Source organism: Brassica napus, chromosome A9, assembly GCF_020379485.1.
Source record: "Brassica napus cultivar Da-Ae chromosome A9, Da-Ae, whole genome shotgun sequence".
NCBI lineage: Eukaryota > Viridiplantae > Streptophyta > Magnoliopsida > Brassicales > Brassicaceae > Brassica > Brassica napus.
Genome location: NC_063442.1, coordinates 8,093,253 through 8,121,019, shown reverse-complemented (window position 1 = coordinate 8,121,019; position 27,767 = coordinate 8,093,253). Strand labels below are relative to the sequence as shown.

General features: G+C 36.3%; 7 protein-coding genes across 7 annotated transcripts; 4 read left to right on the top strand and 3 right to left on the bottom strand.

Annotated features, from left to right (window-relative positions):
- The first annotated feature begins 86 nt into the window (after nt 1-86).
- LOC106378270 (cation/H(+) antiporter 16-like) lies at nt 87-2,811 on the top strand. The gene is made up of 3 exons (XM_048740294.1): nt 87-126; nt 364-1,466; nt 1,542-2,811. Exons 1-3 carry the CDS (start codon nt 87-89, stop codon nt 2,691-2,693), a joined length of 2,295 nt encoding a protein of 764 aa, XP_048596251.1. The 3' UTR covers nt 2,694-2,811.
- A 221-nt stretch (nt 2,812-3,032) lies between these two features.
- Nucleotides 3,033-3,914, bottom strand: LOC106378264 (dirigent protein 5). Its single transcript, XM_013818422.3, has one exon. It carries the CDS (start codon nt 3,811-3,813, stop codon nt 3,265-3,267), a length of 549 nt encoding a protein of 182 aa, XP_013673876.1. The 5' UTR covers nt 3,814-3,914; the 3' UTR covers nt 3,033-3,264.
- Nucleotides 3,915-13,762: 9,848 nt separating this feature from the next.
- Nucleotides 13,763-16,847, top strand: LOC106452599. The gene is made up of 2 exons (XM_013894755.3): nt 13,763-14,005; nt 14,353-16,847. The coding sequence occupies exon 2, from the start codon at nt 14,640-14,642 to the stop codon at nt 16,593-16,595; it is 1,956 nt and encodes a 651-aa protein (XP_013750209.2). The 5' UTR covers nt 13,763-14,005; nt 14,353-14,639; the 3' UTR covers nt 16,596-16,847.
- A 1,467-nt stretch (nt 16,848-18,314) lies between these two features.
- LOC106452589 (reticulon-like protein B3) lies at nt 18,315-19,818 on the bottom strand. Its single transcript, XM_013894743.3, has 5 exons — nt 19,508-19,818; nt 19,194-19,374; nt 18,975-19,116; nt 18,823-18,892; nt 18,315-18,725 (listed from the first exon to the last, which is right to left on the bottom strand). The coding sequence occupies exons 1-5, from the start codon at nt 19,689-19,691 to the stop codon at nt 18,547-18,549; spliced, it is 756 nt and encodes a 251-aa protein (XP_013750197.1). The 5' UTR covers nt 19,692-19,818; the 3' UTR covers nt 18,315-18,546.
- Nucleotides 19,819-20,929: 1,111 nt separating this feature from the next.
- On the top strand, nt 20,930-22,832 carry LOC106452581 (serine/threonine-protein phosphatase PP1 isozyme 3). Its single transcript, XM_013894732.3, has 4 exons — nt 20,930-21,415; nt 21,495-22,054; nt 22,246-22,455; nt 22,551-22,832. Exons 1-4 carry the CDS (start codon nt 21,238-21,240, stop codon nt 22,566-22,568), a joined length of 966 nt encoding a protein of 321 aa, XP_013750186.1. The 5' UTR covers nt 20,930-21,237; the 3' UTR covers nt 22,569-22,832.
- A 240-nt stretch (nt 22,833-23,072) lies between these two features.
- LOC106364067 (serpin-Z1-like) lies at nt 23,073-24,709 on the top strand. Its single transcript, XM_013803714.3, has 2 exons — nt 23,073-23,720; nt 23,812-24,709. Exons 1-2 carry the CDS (start codon nt 23,325-23,327, stop codon nt 24,553-24,555), a joined length of 1,140 nt encoding a protein of 379 aa, XP_013659168.2. The 5' UTR covers nt 23,073-23,324; the 3' UTR covers nt 24,556-24,709.
- Nucleotides 24,710-25,289: 580 nt separating this feature from the next.
- On the bottom strand, nt 25,290-27,718 carry LOC106378257 (probable WRKY transcription factor 56). The gene is made up of 2 exons (XM_013818416.3): nt 26,928-27,718; nt 25,290-25,603 (listed from the first exon to the last, which is right to left on the bottom strand). Exons 1-2 carry the CDS (start codon nt 27,314-27,316, stop codon nt 25,417-25,419), a joined length of 576 nt encoding a protein of 191 aa, XP_013673870.2. The 5' UTR covers nt 27,317-27,718; the 3' UTR covers nt 25,290-25,416.
- Between the last annotated feature and the right edge of the window lie 49 nt (nt 27,719-27,767).

Here is a 27,767-nt window from a genome sequence, read left to right as displayed (position 1 = left end):
GCATCAGAAGCGCTGGTGCTTCTTCTTCTTCTTCTCTTTCCTTCTTTTTTTTGATTAAAAAATTGCTAACAACTCCTGAAGCAACCATGGATAATGGTGGTCTAACAGACCATCTACTGATAACCAGTATATACTAAACTGAAGTTGGTTTTGGTTTAAATCAAAAAATTTGTCATGTTCTTTCTAGGAAAATTGAGTTTTAATTCCAGTTTAGTTGTGTCGGATTCGGATTCAACTTTTTCGGATTTAGAAAAATCAGTATCATCCTATTCGTATTAAAACTGTGTTATATAACTTTTTTGGTTAGTTCTTACGTTTTGAAAAATCAGTTATAAACAAAAACGGACCAAACCTTGCTAATAGTAGTAACTACCATAAGTTCTCAACTAAATGATCTAAATCGGTTCAGAAACATCCGGTTTAATAGTAACTTAAAATGCAAACATAAATTAATTGCCCAGGGTGGGATACTTCTCGGCCCGTCGGCTCTCGGCAGAGTCACGGCGTACAAGAACTCATTGTTTCCGGCGAAAAGTCTGACTGTGCTCGACACACTTGCAAACCTCGGCCTGCTTCTCTTCCTCTTCCTCGTCGGCCTCGAGATCGATCTGAAATCTCTCCGACGCACCGGCAAAAAAGCTATTTCCATCGCCGCCGCCGGAATGCTCCTCCCTTTCGCGATGGGCGTCGTCACCTCCTTCGCCTTCCCGGAAATTTCCTCCACTTCCGGCGACGATAACATAGCTCCGTTCATCATTTTCATGGGAGTAGCACTCTCGCTAACCGCTTTCGGAGTCTTGGCTCGAATCCTCGCTGAGCTAAAGCTTCTCACCACCGATCTCGGCCGTATCTCAATCTCCTCCGCCGCCATCAACGACGTCTTCGCTTGGATTCTCCTCGCTCTAGCCATATCTCTCTCCGGCGACAGGAGTTCCTTACTTGTCCCTCTCTGGGTTCTGTTAAGCGGAACCGCGTTTGTGATCGCTTGTTTTATAATCGCACCGTTAATTTTCAAACTAATCTCTCGGCGCTGCCCCGAAGGCGAACCTATAAGCGAGAAGTACGTATGCCTCGCGCTTTGCGCGGTTCTGGTCGCGGGTTTCGCGACAGACGCGATTGGAATCCACGCGATTTTCGGCGCGTTTGTGATCGGTGTGCTGTTTCCGAAAGGGCATTTCGCGGATGCGATTGTGGGGAAGATTGAAGATCTCGTCATGGGCCTTCTTCTGCCGTTGTACTTCGTTATGAGCGGTTTGGAAACGGACATAACTACCATTCACGGTCTGAAATCGTGGGGACGACTCGCGCTGGTGATCGTTACGGCTTGTTTCGGGAAGATCGTTGGGACAGTGAGTGCTGCCTTGTTAAGCAAGGTAGGGCTTCGTGATTCGCTTGTTCTTGGTGTCTTGATGAACACGCGAGGTTTGGTCGAGCTTATTGTTCTCAACATTGGCAAAGACAGAAAGGTGTTTTCTCTAATCCTAAATCATTATATTAAACTAAACAATAATTTAATTATGATATATACTTATGTAACGCAGGTTTTGAGCGATCAGACATTTGCAATTATGGTTCTCATGGCGATCTTCACGACATTCATCACGACGCCACTAGTCATGGCACTTTGCAAACCAAGCGAGACAACGCAAACGCAGGATAACGATAGCTATAAGAACCGCAAACGCAGACGCAAGATTGAGAGTGATAAAGAAGAAGAGCAAACGCAGCAGCTTAAGGTTTTGATATGTCTTCAAAGCGGTAGAGATATTAATCCGATGGTGAAACTAATCGAAGTTTCTCGCGGAGGAAGAAACCAAACTAAAGAAAGCTTTTGCGTTTACGTTATGCATTATACTCAAAAGGCGAGAAGAAACGGTTTGTGTTTTTGGAACAAGAAAAGAGATAACGTTGTGGTCGCGTTCGAAGCATCTTGTAACGTGAGAAACGTTTCAGTGCGTTCCGTGACCGCGATTTCACCTTTGCTAACAGTTCATGAGGATATATGTAGCTCTGCGGATAGCAAGCACGCAGCGTTTGTGATTTTGCCGTTTCATAGACAGTGGAGTTCTCTGGAGCAAGAATTTGAAAGGGTGAGATCAGAGTTTCAGGGGATTAACAAAAGAGTTCTTGAAAATTCTCCGTGTTCTGTAGGAATCTTGGTCGACCGTGGTGGTCTCAGTGACAATGATTCCGAGGTAGCTTCAAGCAGCTTCTCGCTTTCCGTCAATGTTCTGTTCTTTGGTGGGGGCGATGATCGTGAAGCTTTGGCTTACGGGTTACGAATGGCGGAGCATCCTGAGGTTAAGTTGACCATTGTGGCTATCTCCGGTTCAGAGATCTCTAAATCTAATATACTTGAAGCGCAAGAAACATATCGATTCCTTGCCGCAATCAAGAACAAGGCAGCCGTTTCGACAAGATTTGAAGAGAGGATAGTGAATTCGACAGGTGAAGCGGTTAAGATTATCCAGGAATTTTGCGAGTGTGATATTTTACTAGTCGGAAAATCCTCGGAAAGACCCTTTGTTTCGAAACTACCGGTTATGATGAAGATGGATTATCCGGAACTTGGACCGGTTGGAAACTTGATCCTCATGTCTACTTCGGTATCAGTATTGGTGGTTCAACAGTACACCAAGAGAAATCCTTCCGTTGTGGGTTCAGTCTCTGTTGGGGTGGTGGAGTCGCCATGAAAAGAAAACATGAAAGGTGTTTTATTTACCCTGACGGACAAGAAAAGATGGGTAACACAACTTGTGCATCAACATGTGTTAAATGATGTTCCTATAGTCCTTTTCATGAGCTTGTATAGGTTTTGTAAGATTATATATGTTTAAAAATTAGTGATACTTTTTACCAAAAATAATAATATTAGTGATACAATTAGATGGATAGATTTAGTCATGTTGTTAAAGATTGTCATGATAGTGGCTTTGCAAGAATTTGTTTTTGGTCTACCATATTTATCATTTCTTTCGCTTACACGTTCATTAATATAAAGCTAGATTTACTTTCAGTAGTACAAGTTAGTAAAAATAAACTCTCGATAGTAAAACCCAAAATTGTATTACACACAAGTTTTTCATCAAACAAACAAGAGATGACATAATAGGGGATATTAGATGATATGAATCGCATCAAAAGACATATCTAGCAGAACACATAAAATCCCAAAATAAGATTGTTACATAAGCTTATTCAATCATCAGAAGTCCAGAGTACTCAAAAACACACACACATTGCCTTTTTTTTTTCCTTTTTCTTTTAGTAACAGTCATAGAGTTTGATATCCATCTTGACCCTAAAATACTTCGCACCTTCAAAGGTGTCAGTTTCAAACGTAACAATCCCTCGAGACATGAAGAAATCACCTGTTCCTCCGACCACAGACAGATCTCTTGTCTTCTCCATCATAAGATCTGCTCCCATTATGTTTAACGTCCCTTTGTGTTGAGTCGAGTTAAACACAAGTGTGTATGAGAACCACGCATTGTAATCATTCTTCATGTCGTAGAAATAGAAGCCTTGAGCACGTGCCACAGGTTCGGATTGATAGTTTTTGTCTATGGTCACTGGATCGTCGAAGATCACGAGCTTTCCGAATTTGAAATTCCCGAGTCCCGGAGGGTTGGTAACGGCAGCAGAAGTCGCGTTTTGCACGTCATCGACGCCAAACATTATGTCATGGTAGTAGAGGACGAAGTTTTTGCAAGGTTTTGATTGAGATTTGGATGGTTTTCTAGCTGATATGACAGTTTTTGATAGAACAAGGACGATGAATAAGAAGAGAAATGATTTTATTTGGCTTATCATATTTTTGTCTATGAAAATGTTAAACTGAACAATGAGAGTGTAAATGTAATTGATGAAGAAGGTGTTGATTGATATACTAGCAAGTGTGATGGGTTTATATACAACTTTAGCTTTCTAGCCTGCGTTAATATAATGTAGAAGTGGACTAGCTTAAGTATATTTATTTTATTAGGTTGGTGAAAAGCTTTGTTTATGCATATAAACTATAAAGTGAAATCCTTTACGATGATATATCTGAAACTTTTCAAATTAGGCGGCTCAGTCACCTTTCAACAATTCCCACAAATTGTAAATGATAAAGAAATCAGTAGATAACACGAATTCATTGTGAAGTATCAATACTAAATAGCTTAATTTTAATTGATCTAAAACATCTTCCACTACATAAATTTAGAAGCCGGAGAGATATCAATTCGGTTATTTATGGCAAAGCATGGACACATTTGTTCAGCAAACTTATGATATTTGGAACGCTCACACGTTGCGACTATTCACAAATTAGCATTCAAGAGATTAGGATCAGCTTGTTAGGCTCCTCCTGTCCTCCATAACACAGACTTTGGCCACCATCAAACTCTTTTTATTGACATATTTTCCAAAAGCTATCTACCATATCTGATGTAAAAGAAATGGTGGTAGATATGAAGAACCACCATTGCCATCATCCTGACTCATCAAGTTCATAATTATATACGTATGGAATAGGTTTAGCTCAAACCTCATCACATTTTACCCTACCTATGCAGAGAGAGTAACGTTGCGGGTTGCCACACAGTCTCCCTAATAAAGCGCAAAACAACACCATTACACCAGAAACCATCAAATTCCACTCTTATTCTAAAGTCTATGAACTTGTGTTTGTATAGGAACATGATTTCAACGGCAAAATGAATATTTGTTATTAACAAAGATACGAAACATGAGTAAAAATACAACAATACCAAAATATCATGAATGATAAACCGGTTTGTCCGAATACACACTTTCTTTCTTTAGTGTGATGGTTTCATACAAGTAAGACTGCCTGATCGATTGTTTTGAACACCCAAAAACAGAAGCTAACGAACCTAAATATGTTGTATTCTCAAAATAAATAAATAAAACAATAGAAAAACAAATATACGGAGAGTTATTGTTTATTTATCAGTTTGATCTATGTGTAATATTCTATAACATGTGAAAGAGACAAAGACTTCTTATAGTCTCCGTGTCCAGCGTTACTCATAAAGTGGAGAGAATTAAATTAATGGCCATATAATTATTTTTTCAAGTAATTGTCATAATTGATTTATGTTAAAAATCTATTCACATTAATTTTGTTACCAATGACAATATAAAAGAAACGTTATATTTGTTTATTTAATCTACAATATATTATCAAAAATATTTAGATCAAATATATAATAACTATTGGTTAATTTGTCCGAATTATGAATTTCATATTTCTTTTCTCTAATACATTTCAAGTGTATCCATGATTTAATTCCTATTAGGATTTTTCGACTTTAAGTACAATAGATATTATCTCTAGTTTTCCGTGTGGGACAAATTACATTTGTCTCATACAAACAACTTATTTTCAATTTCATTTTTCATTTAAATATATTCCAATGTTAACATATAAATACAATATAATACTGCTCACTGCAACGACAATATCATTCCCGAATCCAGTCCTTCTGACAAACAACTTCGTTTGAAATGTCACTGAAATATATATGATCTATCAAGATCGAGTTCCATAAGTGTTAGAGACCATCAAATATCTATAACATCCCATTCTGTTAGTTTTATAACACTTGTATACAAAAAATTATTCTAGAAATTGAATAAACAATTTTATTGCCTTCATGAGTTCTTATGAAGTTGCTCTAAAACTTTTAGAATTTCCAGATGATTTAAGAATGTATAAAACTATATCCCAAAATTGGTTAGTTCCCAAATATTTTCAAAATTTGCATAAAACATCATTTTAGCAACTAGCATGGTCTGATCGTCTTTTAATCATGGGTTGGTGGAGCACTAATATCAGCACGGGGAGTTTTCGCTATACCTTATAGTTTTTACATGCCAATTTAGTCAAATGCCACTGACATGCTAATGAATCATTATATTATATTTTTATAATATTCACATGTGGATTTAGATTTACTAAACACCTTTCTTACAAAATTAATGTTTAAGCTTTCAATCTAGTTTGTTTTATATATGCGAAAACAAATTAATGTGTTGTTCTAACTCATAATTAATATTGAATCTCTATTATTTTATTATTAAAACTAAGAATCACCATCTTTTAAATTATTGTATTAAAAATATATGTATGATGTTTATATCAAATGTAAGTTTGGGTTTACAAAATTTTGATACCACTTTTTTTTGTCACAGCACAAAATATTTATACCACATATATAGAAATTTAAGACTTTTTTTTTTCTTCTTCTCAAAATCAATTGGATACTGCTAAATTTACCAGTGATATTTAAGTACATGATTGTGTCTCTTCTTTATGGATTCCTAATCATGTTAATATGTCAAATCTTTTCATTGCCATATAATAAATCCAGTAGTGGCCGTTTTATCATCAATGCACCCATTTTTTGGTATTAATTATGCTATCCTTAGCCGACTTAATTGAACACTGGCATTTTGGCAGCCAATAAAGCAAAACAAAGTGCAGAATTTTAAATGTGGCTTATAACTATAACACTAGGTGATAACCTGCGCCCTGCGCGGAGCGAATAGATTTAAAAGTATTATAATTTTTAATATGTAGATATAATAAAAGTTAAAGTCATAGTAAGAAAAATATATGTAAGAAAGTACGGATTATAGCTAAGAATTTACTATGTCAATATAAATTTATATGCGATAGATTTTAAAATTAAATTGTGTATTTGTTTGCATAAAGGTAAATTATAAATATTAGATGAAACGAAACATAAGCAATAGTCTAATAAAATATAAAAGGAACAATGTATCAGAAAACAAAAGAAAATGAAAAATAGAGACAAAATAACGGCTGACAATAATGTCTTCAGAAGTCTTCGTTTGCAATCCTATTATGAACAATAGAAAAGAGATCATCTTGAGAAATTAAAAACATTATTTAACAAAATGAAGTTCTGGTCACGCAAACTTAATTTCACAAATATTCTCCGATCGATTAAGGTAAGTATTTCAATTCTAAGAATTTTGTTTCCTTGAATATGTTAACATTCTCATTTTTTTCTATAATATATTCGATCCCGTGATTAAGTAAATTGTGTTTCCTTTAAAATTTGAAACATTAAGTTTTAGGAATAAAAAAGGGATTTTCGTTGACTTGAATCTAAAAGATCATAAAACAATTTGAAGCTCATATTAATTTTTCAAAACATTATGATAAACATGGTTAACTTTTTGCGGGATTAGATATGAACTGCAATACTGGTTATGATATTTTCTTACAAATCGGCATATCAAACTAAAAGAACCAATTCAAACTGTAAAGAACAGATTATAAAGAAGTTTAAAGAACTAATTATTTACTCAAGCGTAAATGATTATAAACACACGTATATTTTATTGTCTTATTTAAATGAACAAATTCCAAGTTTTCGAACAAACAATAAAGTCTCTCTTTGAATAGTAATAATATGTTACCTTATTTAAATATTCGTTTTTTTAATCCGAATGTAATGTAATGTTGATCGTAAATCTTATACTATATAATGTAATGACCAGTGGCATTTGTTTGTAATTATTCTAGTTGAGAAAGAGCTTTTAAAAAAATGAGGTGAGAGTGCATGTGGTGATGACACCTAAGAAATGACACACATGTAATAAACACATGAAACCAAAGTTATTTTTTATCAATGCTCCTCAAATAATAAAAAAATTTTTTTTATAGTATCACGAAACCATGTATTACCAAAGAAAATACAGTACAGAGAGATATATAAGTTTTGTTTTAAAAACATTTGGCAAAAAAGGAAAGAAAAACAGGTAGAAACTCTTGACACGTAAAAACTAAAAACAAGTAGAAGCCTGATCACAAAACGTCGCCGGGTCTGTGCTACTCTCTCACGCAGTTGAGCTCTCATCAAGATTTACTTTGCTCACCATATTATCTTGTCTTTTAGTTTTGCAATTTATAGATCAAAAGGTTTGTTTATCTTTAGTTGAAATAATAAAAATAACTAAATTAATTGATTATTATTAAAAATTATTAATTTTTTATCCAAAATATTTAAATTAACCAATAGTTTTATCCAAGTGATCAGAATCATTTAAATCATCAAATACTTTTATCCAAACAAATTAAAATTGCCTTAAGATGGAACCTGTAATGAATAATGGGCCAAAACAGAAAAGTATTTAATGCGGATTTATTTTTCTCAATATTTATTAGGATATTTTCATTCTCCCTCCATAATTTATTTCAAAAATGGAGTATAAAATAAAGTATGAACAGAAAAAATTGCTATATTTATTATTTACGGAGTAATCACTTTTTTTGTTTATTCATTACTTCATTTCATACTCTATTTTTCAGTAAATTATCGAGTACGAATACTATTAGTCCGTTCTTAACACGCTGGGTGTGTTATTTATTGAATAGATCACAGAGACACGAGCAATGAATCGTATACGTCATACGTGGAAATGGGTGCATAACAAGTTCGGTGTATTTTCACTATAAACATAGACAGCCAGAAGTCTTCTTTCAATTTCACACGGTAAAGGATCGAACAAACAAAACTCTGGGAGAAGTTGCTTGTATGCTATAATGAATTTTGTTTATCTCAGTTCTAAAAACTTTGTTGGTACATGGTTTGAAATTGCGTATATTTAATTAATGCATAAGCTAATTGTGGTTTCGAGTACGTACGGAAACTGAATAAGTTGTCTTCTTTTGCTTTTTCAGAAATCCTCCATACTCAACCATAAAATAGTAGTATTAAACAATTTTATTACATTAATTAGGTTTACTTTCAACGTTATCAGACGCAATTTCAGAAGATGGACTTAAAGCCGACGAAAAACAGAAAGAAGTAAAATCGATTTTTAGCCTTTCACTTTTATATCTCCATGCAACCTTCAAGAACTCAATTTATTTATGCTGAGTTGTTTTTCAACAGGCAGAAAGAACTAGCGGTTTTGGAGCTTTCAGGTAACAGAGCCGGGATAGTAGTAGCCACGAACACCATCAGCAGCACGTACGCAATTGTTTTTGTTGTTGAATCGGATGAGAAATCCTTCTTCTCAACAATTGGTGAGCCTTTAAACTTCAAACTTTCGTGATAACGTAAGAACTTCAGTTCCAAAACTTGTAATTCTTTGAAGCTCTTGTCGCTACACCATCGCCATTGGGTGTCATCGCTGGAGCACTGGCGTGCGTACTTAGTTATCTTAAAAATGGAGGGTGAATATACTAATGTAAGCATATCCTTGGATTATTCAGCTTTTATTACACAAAAACCAGATTGCAATGGCAATTTACTAGCTTTTATCCTTAGCTTTTCAGTTCTGAAAGATTTTTTTTTTGTTTTAAGTCAAAGGATCTCATTTTACACTTGATTTAAAGAAAAGTGAGTGAAGTAAAGATTAAGGTTTTTATTCTATGGCAAATGGCAACTATAAGCTTCACTGATCTCAATCCTCCCACATCATTTGGTATCTAGCTATTCCTACCTCCCTCCCTCCCCAAAAAGCTTGAGTCCGTCCGGTCACATCTTTTCTTGTTTTTATTCTTTCTTATGTCCTATCCAATCTGTCTACGACGCATGATATTCCTAAACAAAGAAGCTGATCACGGACAAGTATTTCAAAAATATGTATATAAAAACAACATGCTGAGTTTTTGACATTGAAGAATTATATCAATTTTGCTTTGATAAAGAAACTTTGTAAACCTGTTTTGAGAGGTGTGCAGAACTTTTTTTTTTTTTAAATGAGGAATGAAGTGCTCGAGTAAGGAAGAATTCTTCAGGGGAAGGTAAACAAAATGTTGTTTGGTTTAAAACAGGCGATATCTTATGTCGGGAAAAGTGCCAATTTCGATCTCAACTATTTCAGTCGTGCCAAATACGACCCAAACAATTGATCAGTGCCAAATACGACCTCAACTCAATTATAATTCGAAAAAACTACCCAAACTTCTTAAAATGTGCTTAGATCTACATTGACTCTAACAGAAGTTAGTCAATCGTTAACAAGATAAAACGACGTCGTTTTGATATACGAGGAAAAGTGCCAATTTCGACCCCAACACTCTCAGTCGTGCCAAATAGGACCCGAACAAATGGGCAGTGCCAAAACCGGCCTCAACTTAAGTATAATTTAAGAAAAACTACCTGAACTTCTTAAAATGTGCATAAATCTACATTGACTCTAACAGAAGTTAGTCAACCGTTAACAAGATAAGAAGACGTCGTTCATATATACATATATATATATATCTATTTTTAAAAAAAAAATATGTTCGTTCCGAAACTCAAACCATGTTGTGATACCCTTTTAAATGGGCACACTAACAACTAGATAAAAGTAACTTTTTAAAATACTATTACAAATTTGAAATTATATAAACTACTATTATTCTTCATCTTATCCAATTAAAAATTTTGGTGACAATTGTTTCTGATTTATATAAATACATTAACACGTTTTTCTTATTTATCATATCTTTAATAAAATTATATCTTACTAAAATATAAATAATAAAATATTTATTATTATACGATCTTAAATATGCTTAAAACTTTTGAATTTATTTATACAATTTTCTTATATAAATTATTTTTAATTTTTAAAATTAAGTGGGAATTTTTTTAGTTTTCAAAGTTGATATTATATATTTTGATATTTTGTTCAAAAATGTTAAGAGGCCTTTTACCTTTCTTTCACTAAGATATGTTGTACAAAATATTAGACAAATTAAACAATAACTAAAATGTATAAAGCAATCACCAAAGTTTTAAATTAGATCAGATGAAGAAGAATAGTAGTTTATATAATGGAGAATTTCAATTTGTAATAATATTTCAAAAAATTATTTTAGTCTAGTTGTTAGTGTGCCCCTTTAAAAGGATATCCCAGCACGGATTTGAATCCCAAAATGAACATATTTTTTTAAGAAAATACATATATCAAAACAACGTCGTCTTATCTTTGTTAAAGGTTGATTAACTTCTGTTAGAGTTAATGTAGATTTAGACACGTTTTAAAAAAATTGGGTAATTTTTCTTAAAATATAATTGAGTTGAGGTCGTTTTTGGCACTGATCATTTGTTCGGGTCTTATTTGGCACGACTGAGAGTGTTGGGGTCGAAATTGGCACTATTCCTCGTATATCAAAACGACATCGTTTTATTTTTTAACGGTTGACTAACTTCTGTTAGAGTCAATGTAGATTTAGGCACGTTTTAAGAAGTTCGGGTAGTTTTTTTGAATTATAGTTGAGTTGAGATCGTATTTGGCACTGATCAATTGTTCGGGTCGTATTTGGCATGACTGAAATAGTTGGGGTCGAAATTGGCACTTTTCCCATCTTATGTCGGAGGAGTTTTGTTTCTTGTGTTTGCTGCTCTGACAATTACTGATATCATTACGTAAATAACGAAAATAATTTCTTCCTCTTATTTTCTTTTATTAAAATACAATTTTTATTCCTATTTGCAATTTTCTGTATTGTTTATTGTCCACTCTTTTTCTGCTCGCAATGTTGTGGTTTTATCGTTTTCATATGTAGTATCAAATATCAACGCATTTGTTTTTAGTGGTTAGTGGTTACATTTTCTTAATTAGACCAAGATATGTAATACTCAATACATATATAATCATGTTTTGAAAGATGCGTCCAAAATTTTACCAAAAAGATACGTCCAAACATAACACGTGTTCGGACGGACAGTAAAGAATATAAAGGAGTCGAGCATGGTTGAGCATATTCCTTTTTTTTTTTTGCATATTCTCTTTTTTATTTGTGGTGTAAAGGTAAATATATATATTTTCAATTATAGAATCGTGCATGTTAAATAAGCTATGAAAAGTTACAAAATTTCACGCTTTATAAGTTGCTCTCCCAAATGAGTATCTTTTCTTAAAATATGGTGTAGTGTATAAATAAGGTTAGCAGAAAATCTGACTAAAAACATGTAGAAAAATGTAGGCTTTGCGAGTTGTTTGATAGGTGGTCGTCTATGGCTCCTTGGTGGCTTCTCTGTGTGCTTCTTCATTTTGCAACTCCTCTACGTTTCTTTCTCTCTCGTAAACTTCGGGCAAAGGCGACGGCTTTCCTGTTCGGAGTGGTACCTCTTGTCATCATTGTTGTTCTGTCTCCCTCGACTCCGGAGATTGTTTTCTTACGGCGCAGAATATGACTCTTCGGTTCTCGAAGACACAAGAGATGTGACGGTTCTGCAGTGCAGTCATTGATCGCCATGGAGGTCGCTCTTGGTCATAGCTTACATCCCAGCACCTTGCGGGCTCACTTGATCTTGCGAGGTGGTGTAGTTAGACTTTTCTGTGCAGGTTTCGAGGCTTATGGGTCAGGAAGTAGCGATGAATCAACCCATTTTTTGCAAGTGTTCGATGCGGACTTCGCAGGTGTCTGCTTGGTTCGGTGTTTACCTTCTGCTCGCAGGAGTTCAACGTCTTTGTAGCTGGTACCTGTCTGTCCGTGGCGCCTTTAGTGAGGATGTACAGGTCTTGTTACGGTGGCCCGACTTCAGGTATGGCTGTTCGTAACTCCCTCTTCAATTGGTCGCCTTGCGCTTATCAGACGATGGAGATTATAGGCTTTGAGGAGATTCCGAGACCCAGCTACCTCAGGCGTCGCTCCGAGAATTCCAACATCCGAAAAAATGAGGTGAAACCCACATTTTTCGGGATTTAATGGCATCGGTTGAGAACGGGAATCGGTTATCTAGAAATTTTGGAATTGATTAGCGGAATGTGTCGGTTTAGATGGTTGATGCGAAGCTGGTTAATGATATTTGATTCTGGTTAAACTTTTGGTCAAATCGAGTCTGTAATTGAATTGTATCTCCGGTTACGGGTTTTTCAAATTTATAATATAATTTTCTTAAAAAAAAAAAAAAAAAACATGTAGAAAAATAATGACATGCATGAACAAAATTGTTGCACCTATCGTACGTGGGCCTTTTTCAGTTTCCTATTTTGGACAATGATAGCAAACCCAAAAACGATGTGTTATATTTGTGTCAAAACGTAACCAAATTGAACGGTGACGAGCCGCTGCTGATTCAGCCGCCACTGCTTCAGCCACCACGCACTGCGTTTTGCTGACGCTTGCAACCGCCTAGATACGTTAATTAATTAGGTTCATACACTTTTTTTTTCAAATCATAGCAAGAAACCCATTTAAAAATAGTTTATTCATTTTTTGACTTAAATTCGGACAGATTTTGTTTTCAAAAATGATATTTTTCATTTTAGTATAATATCTAAATAAATTTTTATTCTTTTATATATCAATCTTAACTAGTATGGATAAACTAGTAAATGAATACTAATTTTACATATAACACTAAAAACATGCGTTTATGAGAATAATTTAAAACATATGATTCCTCTATTTAAAAAAAAAGTTAATTCAATAAAACAGAAAAAAATAAAACTTTTGGTTGTCAAAAGAAGAAGAAGAATTGGATAGGAAAATATGGGAGGGAAAGTGGAGGACACAACCAAATAATATTTTGACAGGTAAAGTAGGTTTAATTGTTAGTAATTTTTAGCTGAGCTTAGAAAAAATAGTTGATTTATTTCTATGTTTAATTTGATAGTTTAATCAGAATAATAATAAGTCCTTCAAAAAAAAAATCAGAATAATAATTCAACCAAAAAAAAACACACACAAGGAAGAAGACAGAAAAGGCACGTGCTAAAGACTCGGATGGCACGTGTGGGCATCAGTAGACTCCTTAACCTTTTTATTTCCTCCTCCTTGTTCCTGATTCGATGATTTCCACTCTCCTTTAAGCTCTTTCTCTCTCTCTTTCTCCTATATATATACATCTTTGAATCTCTCACTGACGGCGCTGCAAATCCCTAGATTGATTTCACAAAACCTAAAAGAAGAAGAAGAAGAGAATTGGTCAACCAGTATTTTCCTTTCGTTGAAATAGATTTGATTGCGATTTGATAATCATTTGATGCCGTGAAATTCTGATTTTAAAAAATTCAGGTATTCCTTCCTTCCTTCCCTTGATTGATAATCTTTTAATACATAATCTTAGCCTTTGTGTATTCGGTTTGATTGAGATAAAAAAAAGTCAGAGTCGTCTCCTTGTTCGAGAAACTTGAAGAATTCTGTTTATTCCGTTGTGTGTTTCTGTTTGATTGATTGATCTCTCCTACCTAATCTTGGTTATGCTTTTCCTATTACGCAAATCGTAAGAGTCCATGATTTGTTGTATTTATCGTTGAAAATTTCTGATTTTTTTTTTTTAATATTCTCTTATTAACAATCTCATAGCTTAGCTTAAACGTCTCATAATAAAGCATTTCTCTTTTCTTTGTTTTGTTATTTAGCACAAGGATGTTGAGCTGCTACCTTAATACGTTGGTGGAGGTTGACAATTAATTAACTTTGTGGTTGAGAGAGCAAGTGTTCGAACAAAGCTGCTACCTTTGGTTTTGGAACTTTTAATTTGAGAAATGGATCGGTGTGATACTTCAGGATTTGTAAGCGGAGGTGAAGACTGAAGATGCTTATAAGGTTTTCTAACTCTTAGTTCTACTGCTGCTGTGGCCTAGTCTCCCTCGTTTGCTTTGGCTCTTTCTCTTTACAAAGTTTTCACATTTCTCTAGTTGTGACCATGGATGCCAGATTCCACAACACTGGTTTTGCTGCTAACTCCTCACCCAATGTATTTAACATCTTGGGCCGTTCCCTTCACGTCCAAGAAGTAGAAGAAGCCGCGGATACTACTCTGCGTCTTGATTCCCTTGCCTCTAATACCAAGGGTATCAAAAGGAAATGGAATCTGATCGATGGATCAAAGGGTCAGGAAGCCGATTCTTTACTCTCCTTGAGGCTTGGTCACTCTTCAAGCTCTTCTGATAGCAAAGGGAGCTCGCCAACTGATTCCATGACTTTATCTTCTCCCAAAGAAATCGAGGAGGCCTCCTCCTCCATGAATCTTGACCTTGACTTTACCCTCCATCTTGGCAACGATAAACCAGCTAATCTGAAAATGAAAGGGTTGCAAGTTCCCTCCCCAATATTTGATCTGGAGTTGAGTCTCTCTGGGGGAGGAGGAGGGTCTTGTCAATCTGAGATCACTGCGGTCCAGCAGCAGCAGGGGAACCAATTTCCAACTCTTGCGGACATGTTACGTGCAACTAATGAAGGATCCACGTCACGTGGTGGATGGAGACCAGGGTTTGCATCATCACCTGCATTGCAAGCTTTATCAAGCAAAGAAACAAGCTCCTTCCTAGCTCATGCTCCTAAGAAGATTATCATTCCTGCTGCGGACCTGTCATCTAGCTCGGCAACAACAACAACAACAACACCAATAAGCTCGGGTACATTTACTTCCGATTTATCTCAGCAGCTGAAGCCACAGCATAAGAGTTCTTCTAGTTCCAAGTTGTGTCAAGTAGAAGGTTGTCAAAAGGGGGCAAGAGGCGCGTCTGGCCGTTGCATTTCCCACGGTGGTGGACGTAGATGCCAGAGACATGGTTGCGACAAGGGCGCTGAAGGTCGAACTGTCTACTGTAAAGCCCATGGAGGTGGCCGGAGATGCGAGTTTCTAGGATGTACCAAAAGCGCTGAAGGCCGGACCGACTTTTGTATAGCTCATGGAGGTGGGCGAAGATGCAGCCATGAAGATTGCACACGAGCTGCTAGAGGAAGGTCAGGGCTCTGTATCAGGCACGGTGGAGGAAAGAGATGCCAAAGAGAGGACTGCACGAAGAGTGCTGAAGGGCTGTCGGGACTCTGCATCTCTCACGGAGGTGGACGTCGATGCCAGTCTAACGGATGCACGAAAGGAGCGCAAGGGAGCACTATGTTCTGCAAAGCACACGGTGGTGGGAAACGGTGCACGCACCCGGGTTGCACCAAAGGCGCGGAGGGAAGCACGCCGTTTTGTAAAGGACATGGTGGAGGTAAGAGATGTGCATTTCAAGAGGGTGATCCTTGCTCCAAGAGTGTTCATGGAGGTACTAATTTCTGTGTGGCTCATGGCGGCGGTAAGAGATGTGCGGTTCCTGAATGCACTAAGAGCGCTAGAGGAAGGACTGATTTTTGCGTCAGGCACGGTGGAGGAAAGAGGTGCAAGTCTGAAGGATGTGGGAAAAGCGCGCAGGGCAGTACTGACTTTTGCAAGGCGCATGGAGGAGGGAAGCGTTGTGCGTGGGGTCATCCCGAGACGGAGTATGCGGGTCAATCTTCTTCTGGTCCTTGTACCTCGTTTGCTAGAGGTAAGACTGGTCTTTGTGCACTCCATAACAGTTTGGTTCAGGATAACCGGGTCTACGGAGGAATGACTGTAGCTTCAGAGAGCCAAGAACCAAGAGTAAGCAGCAGCGAAACAGATAACGAGGAAGAGTTTAGTGGTTCTCAAGACATGAACATGGATAGGATGAAAGCGAGAAGTGCTGATGGATCTCCAGAGACTGATATTGATCTCAACGAGTATGAAGCAGGACTGGGTTTGGCTCCAGAGGGAAGAGTCCATGGTGGAAGTTTGATAATGGCGATGTTGGCTGGTAGAGAGGGTGGCTCTGGCTCTGGCTCAAGCAACCTGTCTAAGAGGTGGATGTAAGTTAACAATGTCTTCAGTTTACTTCTCAGTCTTTTAATTCTGTACGCGTGGAGTATGTTCGCGCACGTGAGAGTGAAGGTGTTCCGAGTCTTGTGTTTGGTCTAGTTTAGGTTTGTGTTAAGAGAGTAAGAAAGGATCTAAGTCCATGTCTTACTTTCCTGTAGATATTGAATTAAGGTTATTGTGAATTGTCAAAACATTTCCTCTTCTGATGATGATGATAAGAATAAAACTGATGTCTTTGTTTGCAAATTGCAAATCTGAATTGCTTATGTATTTTGGTTTAGGATACAGTTCTTGCAACTCTAGCTTTAGGTCAGGTTTCATGGCGTCATTGCTGACGTGATTTCGTTGACAAACGGCTTGATTCGAAGACGGATGCCTGTTTTAATGTAACAGTCATCATGATGTTGTACGCTATTTGAGGCTCTAGTTTTTGTTCCACAGAACAATAACTTGGAGAGATGTTCATAATAGCAGTTGTTAGCAATAAGCTATGTTTGAAACTTAGTTGTAACGTTGAAAGACGTACATGGATAATAGACCATGCAACTCCAGTGACATAACATAACCGTAGATGCATCATCATAAAAGCAATGGAGAGTGGATGAAGAGCAGAAAAATATCAGCTTTTGTAGCTATATCCTTGTGGTTATGAAATCTTTGAGGTGAAGGAGAAGAAGTCGGCACACAAAGTCAAGATGTTGGAGAAAAGTTGCACTTATAGGAAGTGGGGGTATGTATTGATTGCCTTGCCGTCATGCACTTAAGGTTATTTGAGAGAAGAAACAGAAGCAAGAGGATTACATGGATGATTGATATCTCACTTTTAAGTGGAGAATGCAGTACCAAACACCAATTGAGGCAGTGCATTGTATGAATTTCTGGGAGAAGACTGATGAGGATGGGATTGTGCCACCGCCAACAGAAGATACATATGCATCATTAGGAAGAAAGAAGGTTCTAAAGAGGATAGAAGGGAAGAATGAGTCACCGAGTAAGATAAAAAAAAAAGGCAAAAGTCTCCAACTAAGGTTTCAAGAGCAAGAAAAATAATTCCTTCTGGAAGATGTGGAGCTATTGGACACAACTCATAGAATTTACTAACATTGGTTTTGAGATTTAGCGTCCACCCAAGAAGAAGACTTTAACCAGTCTTTTAGTTTTTATGTGGTGTTTTGATGTATTTTGCCAGTCTCGGTCATGCTTTGATGTGTTTTCGTAATTTGTATAGGGTAGATACGACTCTCGGTTTCTAGGCTCGATTGTGTTTTATGTTTTTTGAAAGCAAATTTTGTGTTCTTTCCCAATGTTAGACAAAGCAACAGAACACTTGCAACAGCTGTAGAAACACGTTGTGAGAATAGTGAAGCTGTAGATGTTACATGGAATCAGACGCATTTCAATCTTCTTGTACAGAGAAATCACAACATCGGCTCGATTCAATCCTTCTCTATGATCTCTAAGCTCATCTCTTTCTTTGTATTCTGAGTATTTTCATTGAATAAACTTCTCTCAAATAATTCAATACAACTAAAAATAAAAATAAAACCGAAACAATTTCGATCTAACCCGAACTGAATCAAGGAAATCATTAACCTGTCTCAAACCATCATTATCCGAAACATATCAGGAAAGAATCTCTGCAAAACTCTCTTGAGAGATCTCGGAAATCTGAAAGCCAATTGTGTGCAACATTCAAAATCCTAAATATTTGACTATCATAAGGAAGACGATGGTATTCCATAACAGAATAAACAATAATAATGTTCCTTCAAATTCATATGTTGTGTAAATTTTGGTTAAAACCCCGAAATGAAATCCACAGAATGAGACTAAAGGGTTTATTAAAACCAAGACAGCTTCCAATAACAAGTAAAAACACAATGCTTCGAGATTAATCTATCAATCTGGAAGACTCAGATGATGATGATGATGCTGAGAGAAACTTCTAATCCTTCTTCTTGTTGAAGGCTCCTCTGGGGATTTTGCTCATCACCTTGCTCAAAACCTTCTCATCAAGCACCGCGTATTGCTTCTTGATCTCCTTCATTGCCTTTTCACCAAAGTGATCTACTTTATCCTCATACTTTTCGTAAAGCACGGGAACAGTGAAGAGAAGAACAGTTGCTGAAAGCAGAGAGAAGAAAGGGTTAAATATCAGAAAAAACACATAGCATGCTAACTTAATAGATTGGATGCAACAAGGGACTCTATAGATCATTACCGATATAGATCAAGGTCAAGAAGTTGCATGAGCTACCAACTTTGGACAAAACCCACAACCCAGCAACAACCTGAAAAAAAAGATTAGTATACCAATGTTAAAAAAAAACAAGAAACCAACAATCTAATGTTGAACAAAAAAAAGGTATTTACCATAAGAAACTTCTTGAGATCTCTTCCTAATGCAATGTTCCTAAGAATAGTAAAACCACGATTGATTTCAATCCTTAGTCCAGAAGCAAGCTGGAGAACAACTTCCTCGGGGATGTGCACTTCAGGAATATGAGGAGGTGTCCTGTTAAAAAATGCAAACAAACAGCCTTCAACACAGCATTGGAGAACAAATGGTTATCTCACTAAAGATAAACTTACTTGTGAATGAAGGTAGTAGCACTAGACCACAAGAACAACACAGCAAGAGCAAGGATCGAGACGTGGCCGAAGAGAGTGAGGAGGTTGTACTGAAGCAACTCGAACAAGATCCATGAAAGAGTTGCAGCTCCCAACACTCCTCCTGATACCTTCTTGTTCCTCCACAGGAATATATCAGCAGCTGATTCAAAAAAAAACAACACGTAAACATCAAATCAAAATCGTTCTCCTAGGCTAGGCTCAACTTCACATTCGATCAGCTAGCTAGAATCCAGATCCGATAAGAGAAACTATCTAGAATCAGAGATCCGTACGTTTTCCGCCGCCGAAGACCTTGTGGACAGGCTTTTCTCTTCCGAAGAGGCGGAAGATCTTCGTCTTGATAGACGACGCTTTCTTCTCGTCATCTGAATCTGAAGAAGAAGAGTTATCGTGGCCATGGATCTTCTCCGCGATCTTCTCCATGATCGATTCCTCGTGTTTGTGCTCTTCCGCCATTGTAGCCTTCAAAACCTCCGCAAAAACCCTAAAACTTTTTTGGTCTGATTATTCAGTGAGAAACGGAGAAGAAAATAAAACCAAAAAAGTACTCTTCGGTCGCTTTTAACCACCAAATAAGAGCGTTCGATGCAGATTCAATCTCACCCGTCGATTTATATAACTCTATCGCGGCCGTTGGAACATCTGGGCAGGTACGGGCCCACGTTAAAATCAATAACTTTAGTTGTTCAGAAAAAAAAAAACTTATTTCTGAAGTAAATAATTAAATAAAATAACATATCTTTTTTTTTTCAAATAAAATAATATATCTAGGTTACAGGCTTTTAACTAGTCATCGGTATTTGTTGCCAAAAAAAAAAACAAACTAGTCCTCAGCATTCGGGTATTCGGCCGGTTCTAGGTAGAAACCATTCAGTTCTGAATAGGAACAATTCGATTACGACTATTTTGGATAAATCATTCTTATAACCAGTATCAGAACGATTTTAGATATCCGTTTAATATGTGAATCAAATATATATATATATACATATGGTATAGTGGTAACAATATTCTCATTCTTCTTATCCATTATGAGTTTGTGTGAGGTTGATGACATTTTACTTTATATCAGAAAACTGAAACTTGTTTTTTTGGATATTTAGGTGGATAGCTGTTTTGTTCTCGGTTCGGTTCCGGTTTAGTTATTTTGACAATAGAAATACAAGAATCATTTGCTTATTTAAGGGTTTCGGTTCAGTTCCGGTTGTAATTTTTTTGGCTGGTTAAAATTTTTAACTCTCTTTAATATTTTTAGATTTCAATTCTTGATATTTTTTTAATTAGAAGCCATAACTCATAATTTTTTACCAAAAAAAATAAATAGTCTAGATTATTTTATGTTATTTTGTATGTAAAATAAAATTTTAAAAGCTAAATTTAAGTAATTTTCTATAAATTTTTAAAACTTAAAAGTTTTCTTATATTATTCAGTGGCTGCTAATATATTAGTATTATATAAAAAATATTAATTTATTAAACTGCGGTTGATCCAATAATCCAGTAATCCAACAAATTGTCTAATTCCGCATAGGGATCGGTTTAAAAATATTGCCTAAATCAAATATCCAATGTATATGAAAATATTTTTGGAAATGTATATTTTATAAAAGTTATATGAAAATACCTTTAGAAATCCGATTTTCTGAACATCAATTGCAACTAAAAAAATGAATTAAGTATATATTCCTTATCCATTATCCATGTAACAACGGCGTTATATTGTGTAGACTCCGTTAAATCTTTATTTTTTTTTAATTTGGTCAAAAGACAAAGCCGTCGCTTCCGGTTCACACGAGCCGCACGAGTGCTTCGATTAAAGCCGATTCCGTCTAGGTCTCCGTCTTCTCACCCTACACAAAACTCAATCCTCTCCTCTCTCTCTTCGCCCACGTACAGAGACTATTGATCGGAGACGTTGTAATCATCAGAACCGGAGGTCGGAAACAGAAAACTCTTAATCTCATCCGGTAATCGGAATCCGAGGGGTTTTTGGGGCATTTTGATGGAAGATAGTGTGGTGGATGATGTGATAAAGAGGTTATTGGGGGCCAAACAAGGGAAGACGACGAAGCAGGTGCAGTTGACGGAGGACGAGATCAAACATCTCTGTTCCACCGCCAAGCACATCTTTCTCAGTCAACCTAACCTCCTCGAACTCGAGGCTCCCATCAAGATTTGTGGTATCTTCTTTCATTAGATTCTGTTGTTTGGTCAATAGATGCATTTTTATAACGGTGTTGTTTTGATTGTTGATGGCAGGAGATACTCATGGTCAATTCTCAGATCTATTGAGGTTGTTTGAGTACGGTGGCTACCCACCGGCTGCGAACTATTTGTTCCTTGGGGACTATGTAGACCGCGGTAAGCAGAGTGTAGAGACCATATGCCTCCTCCTCGCCTACAAGATCAAATACAAAGAGAACTTCTTTCTCCTGCGTGGGAACCATGAGTGTGCCTCTATAAACCGTATCTACGGGTTCTATGACGAGTGCAAGAAGAGATACAGCGTTAAAGTGTGGAAGATATTTACTGATTGTTTTAACTGTCTCCCTGTTGCTGCTCTTATCGATGAAAAGATTCTCTGTATGCACGGTGGGCTATCCCCTGAGTTGAAGCATTTGGATGAGATCAGGAACATTGCTCGTCCCGTTGATATTCCTGATCATGGACTGCTGTGTGATCTGTTGTGGTCTGATCCGGATAAGGATATTGAAGGGTGGGGAGAGAATGACAGGGGAGTTTCTTATACCTTTGGGGTTGATAAGGTTGAGGAGTTTCTTCAAAAGCACGACCTTGACTTAATCTGCAGAGCTCATCAGGTATTTTAGTAAAGTATTCTCATTTCAAACTATATTTGTTGAATATTCTGCAGTCTTTGGTTAACTTCTCATAGTAGAGGCTAGTACTACAGATTTGGGCGTGACCATATTAGTTGTTTACTAAAGATGATGGCTTTGCTAGATTCTTGAAGTTGTTTTAACCCATTGAAGTTTGATAATTTTCCCTTTAGGTTGTGGAAGACGGGTATGAGTTCTTTGCAAACAGGCAGCTAGTTACGATATTCTCGGCTCCAAACTACTGTGGAGAGTTTGACAACGCAGGTGCGATGATGAGTGTGGATGATTCACTGACATGCTCTTTTCAAATCCTTAAAGCATCTGAAAAGAAAGGAAACTTCGGGTTTGGCAAGAATGGCAGGCGAGGAACCCCACCTCGCAAGGTTAGCTTCTTTTAAAAGCATGAAACGATAGAATTAGTCAAGTCTTTTAATCAATACCATCTTATGCAAAATCATTGTTCTCGCTTTCTCTTTAGGGTGGTGGAAAAGGCTGAAAACAAAATAAATCATGTTTCTTGGCTCAAGACACTTGACTTGAGCTGAATGTTATTATCATCAAACAGTCATCTTCTTCTGCTCTGGATCACTTATGGCAAAGGGGGTATTCCTATCTTTTCCCTCACGGAGTGAATATGAAATATCTGACTATATAAATCTTTTGTATCTTTGAGTGAATCTTAGATATTCTGTGAGATACACTGTGTGTTGTTTTTTTTTTCGCTAAAACATTTAATGAAAACCCTGATGTTCTCCTCTGACGTTGTAACTTGGATAAAACGGCAAGCTGTATCGATGATAGGTCAAAGTTTGGCAAAACCATAATTCCATTTTGATTAGAAGAAAACTAGTTATCTTTGTAGAAGAAATTAGAAAACTGGAATTGAAAACATTCCAAGATGCATAGATCAAGTTGGTGAATTCAAGATTTCTAAAGTTTTTTAAGATCGAATTCGGGTTTGAAGCTGCGAATGTTTTTTTTATTTTGAGTTTAATGAGTCGTTGTACCAAGAAGATATATTTTGTGGCAGATCATCCATTTTCTTTTCTTGATTAAAGAAGACAAAACTGATACCTAATTAATTAATCACACCACTGGCACTAATTAACATTTAATCACCTTCGTAGGCCTGGTACGACGACTTTTGGGTCATTTAGAACTTTTCATGTCAAATCGTTCACTATAAAAGCACGTCAACTCTTTCTTTCCCAAGTTGTTATCACCTTTCCCTCCCTCTTGTTGCAGATTAAAAATGGATTTGAGAGAATCTATGAAGAAGCAAAACGAACTCGCCATGTTCCTTGCGAGGCACGTCTTCTCTTCAGAGGCCAAAAAACACTCTAACATCGTCTTTTCACCTGCCTCAATATACTCCGCTCTAACTCTAGTGGCTTCTGCTCCCAGCGAACCCTCGGTTGCCGATGAGATCCTCTGCTTCCTGAAGTCTTCGTCCACCGATGAGCTCAACGCTGTCTTCACCGAGATCGTTTCCGTCGTCTACACTGGCGGTAACGCCAACGGCGGGCCAGAGATCTCGTCGGTCAATGGCGTCTGGATCGAGAAAACTCTCTCCCTTGACCATAAGTTCAAATATCTATTGGAGAATTTCTTCAAAGCTGCTTTCAAACTCGTAGATTTTATATCAAATGTAATTTTACTAATTTATCTGCGTTGACAAGTTAGATAGAATCTTGGAATGCAAGTTTTAATATGAAATGCGTATTTATTTATTTTTGAAGGCCGAAGAAGTGCGTATGGATGTGAACTCATGGGTTCAAGAAAGCACCAATGATCTCATCAAGGACCTTCTTCCTCCTGGTTCCGTTACAAACGAAACCGAACGTGTTTATGCGAACGCATTGTACTTCAAGGGCACTTGGCAAACCCCATTTGATGACTACGATACTCGCAAGAGAAAGTTTAACCTTCTCAATGGCTCGACAGTGCCTGTGCCATTCATGACAAGTGATGAGGACCAATACATAGCTGCTTACGACGGTTTCAAGGTTGCTAGACTACCTTTCCAGGGAGGCCGTGGTGATACCAATCGCACGTTCGCTATGTATTTCTATCTACCCCGCAAGAAAGATGGGTTGGATAATCTTGTGGAGAGAATAGCAACCACTCCTGGATTCTTGGATGCTCACAGTCCGAGCTGTGAAGTTAAAGTTGGGACATTCAGAATCCCAAAGTTTGAGATCTCGTTCGGTTTCTTGGTTTCGGAGGTTTTTAGTCAGTTGGGACTGGATTCAAATAATTTGTACCACAAAGCTTGTATTAGGATAGATGAATCAGGCGTTGAAGCTGCGGCTGCCACTGCTGATGAAGCTTGTGGCTGCTATCTTGGAATGGAACCTCCGAAGAGGATAGATTTTGTGGCTAATAAGCCATTTCTTTTCTTGATTAGAGAAGACGCTACTGGAACTGTTTTGTTTGTTGGTCAAATCTTTGATCCCTCCCAGTCCTTCATAGGCTCCCATTAGCAAAAACATAAGATGATTTGGTCTCTGTTCTATCTATGTTTTCCCTAAGTTTTAGGAGCTATGAATGACTCCATCGTAGTGCCTGTAATTTTGCGGTTTTGGTGGAAAATATATTTTACAGTTTAGCGTGAAAATGTAATTTTGGAGTTTTGATGGAAAAAAATAAAATTATGCAGTTTTAGAGGAAAAATAACGGAAAAATGAGATTTTTTTTGTGGTTTTGATGGAAAAATGTGTTTTACGTTTTTTTTCTTTCAAAAATTGTGATTGCGGTAAAATGTGTTTTTTGGTTTTGATGGGAAAATGTAGTTTTGCGGTTTTGACGAAAAATGTTTTTGCGATTTTGGTAGGAAAATTTAGTTTTATAATTTTGACGGAAAAATGTACTTTTACGGTTTCAATAGAAAAAATGATTTTGCGGTTTTTGCGGGATATGTGATTTGGTGTTTTTTGCATTGTTGGCAAGCAAATGTAATTTTGTGATTTTTGCGGAAAATATTTTTGCATTTTTGGTGAAAAATGTTATTTGACGGCTTTTGCAGTTTTGAGATGAAAATGTAGTTTTATGATTTTGATGAGGAAATGCATTTTTACTCTTTTGACGAAAAATGTGATTTTACAGTTTTGACCGGAAAATGTAATTTAACGGTTTTAGAGTGAAAATGTGATCATCTTCTGTACACAACACAACACAACAAGGAGAAAAATAAAATAAAAATAAAACACAAATCACCTCAATGAACATGAAAATTTATAATCTTAAATTTGCTTTATACATTTTTTTTCCTTGGGAGACTGAGGTCAATGAAATGATTAAACCAAGATTAACATGCTTTAATTACATGACTAATTAACATTAAATCACAAATCAGAAACTCTGGTGAGGAATTGGAGTTGCCTAAGGAGAGGACTGAGAGTCTCCATGAGTTTCTCACAAGGATGATTATGAACACCTTCGTAGGTTGTTACGACGACTTTTGGATCTTTTGCCAATCTCTGCACTTGTTTCTTCACGTTGCATGTATGGTAGGTGCATCTATAATAGCTTCTGCAATATTTTTGTTGTTGCCAAAACAAATGAATAGTGAATCAATCCATATATGATACTGTATTAATGAAGCTATCGGGCTAGTTTAATAAAGGTATGTGAAATCTTTACAACAAAATTCATATGTTTTTTAGCAAAAAAAAAAAAAAAATTCATATGATCACACGAGGTTTTATTCGCGATAATTTCAGAAACCAGATCCCTGTAATATTGGGTTTTGATTAAGTAATTTTTTTTTTGCAAAAATAGATAAGTACATCCATTTTTAATTTTAAGTGCTGATTTCTCAGTAAATTTTGGATTACTTTCGATATGCATAACAATTATCTAAACTACAGACTTAATTAGGCCAGACGAACAGCAACAACCAAATCATGTTCCAATTATCACGGATTCATCGACACATTTAGCATTTTCGATTAAAAGTTAACGAATTAACATTTAACTATTTGGATTAATGATATGCCGCCGAAACATTTTGGATAAGTTATACTCCCTCTGTTCTAATTTAAATGACGCTTTACAACTTTTCACACATATTTAGGCAGCTAACCAAATACCTATTCTAACCTTTTTATATATGAACTAACTCTAAATCATTATTACGACAACTCACAAGTATAAGGGTAAAACAAGTCACTTTATGTTAGCTTTTGCTTTGGTTTTTGGAAACGACAAGTAAATGGAGACAAAACAAAAATTGTAAAACGTCAGTTAAAACAGAACGGAGGGAGTAGCATGCAAGTATGTATGTATGTGTCGACAATAAATGTTGTTAACTACAACGAAACAAACAGACCAATATGAATCTTATTATATTTTGTTTTGATTAAGAATATGACATAATGATCCGCAGCTAACCCAACCGAAGGAAATGACATATGGGATATGACATATTTACTTGACAAGGTGTTTTGGTTATCTATATATGTACCAATTTTCTTTTGAATTATTTAATATAAGAACCGGTTTGGATAAACCAATCCGAAATAAACACCCTAGTTTCAAAGTCACGAGCAATAACGTAAAGCAACGGGACTAACACAATTTGGCTTCGATCGTTATAGGTTGTTAAACTAATGTTTTCAACCAAAATATACACGTGACCAATTGTGTGTGTGTGTGTGTGTGTGTGTGTCAAATTCTACTTCAAGTCTTCAAGGATATCAAATATATTGTTTTTTTGAAAGCTAATTAAGCCAATACCAAACATATATATTGTTTAAACGACGTTACTAATGTATCTTTCTAGCATTTAAATTGAAAACCATTGGTCAAAAAACGACATTATTAATTTATTAGATGTAACTAATTAAAGAAGAACCTGGGATGAGCATTGTTTTTGACAGATTTCTGACCATATTTTCGCCACCTATAACCATCATCAAGAACATCATCATCACTTCTCGTATGAAACGCAATCCTCTGCATCGCCGATGGTCTCTTCTCTTTCCCTTTCCCTTTACTATTCTTATTATGATCACTTAATCCTCCAATCTCCACCGCGTCTCCTCCTTCAGCATGTTGAAAATTCTCTGGCTGAGCAGACATATGAAAACTGGCCGGAGAACAAGATGAAGATGGCCCCATATCGCTGGAAAACATTAAGGAAGGATCGATCATCATTAATGTTTTATCGTCAAAGGAAGAAAAAGGGTTGTTTTCGCCCTCTTCTAGTGTTAACGTCGGGTTTGTGTCGTCGACCCCTTCCATTGTATGAAGCTTTCTCTATCTAGCTAGATCTCTCTCTCTCTCTCTCACACACACGCTATATGTAGACTTGTTTATGTATATATTTGGGGATATCAAGATGAAGAAGAATGAGAAGACGAGAAAGGTTATAAAGATATTCGTAGGGAAGAAAGAAGAAGAATGAGTAAAAGGGTATATAACATTAAGGCCAACTATATTCACCTAACTTTTTGTTCAACTGCTTTAGAGTTTCCTCCTTAATTTTCCTAGCTATATATATTTTCTTCTCCTTAAGAATGTTTCTGATCAATATTATTATCTATATTCGTATATCACCCTACTTAAAATGTATGTAATATGCCAAATTAATTTATTTGGAACCTAAGAAGTTTATAGGGACCCCAAGTTTATATCTGATAATTTCGACAACGATGGTATATACTATACTCTTTATCAATTTTTATATTATGGC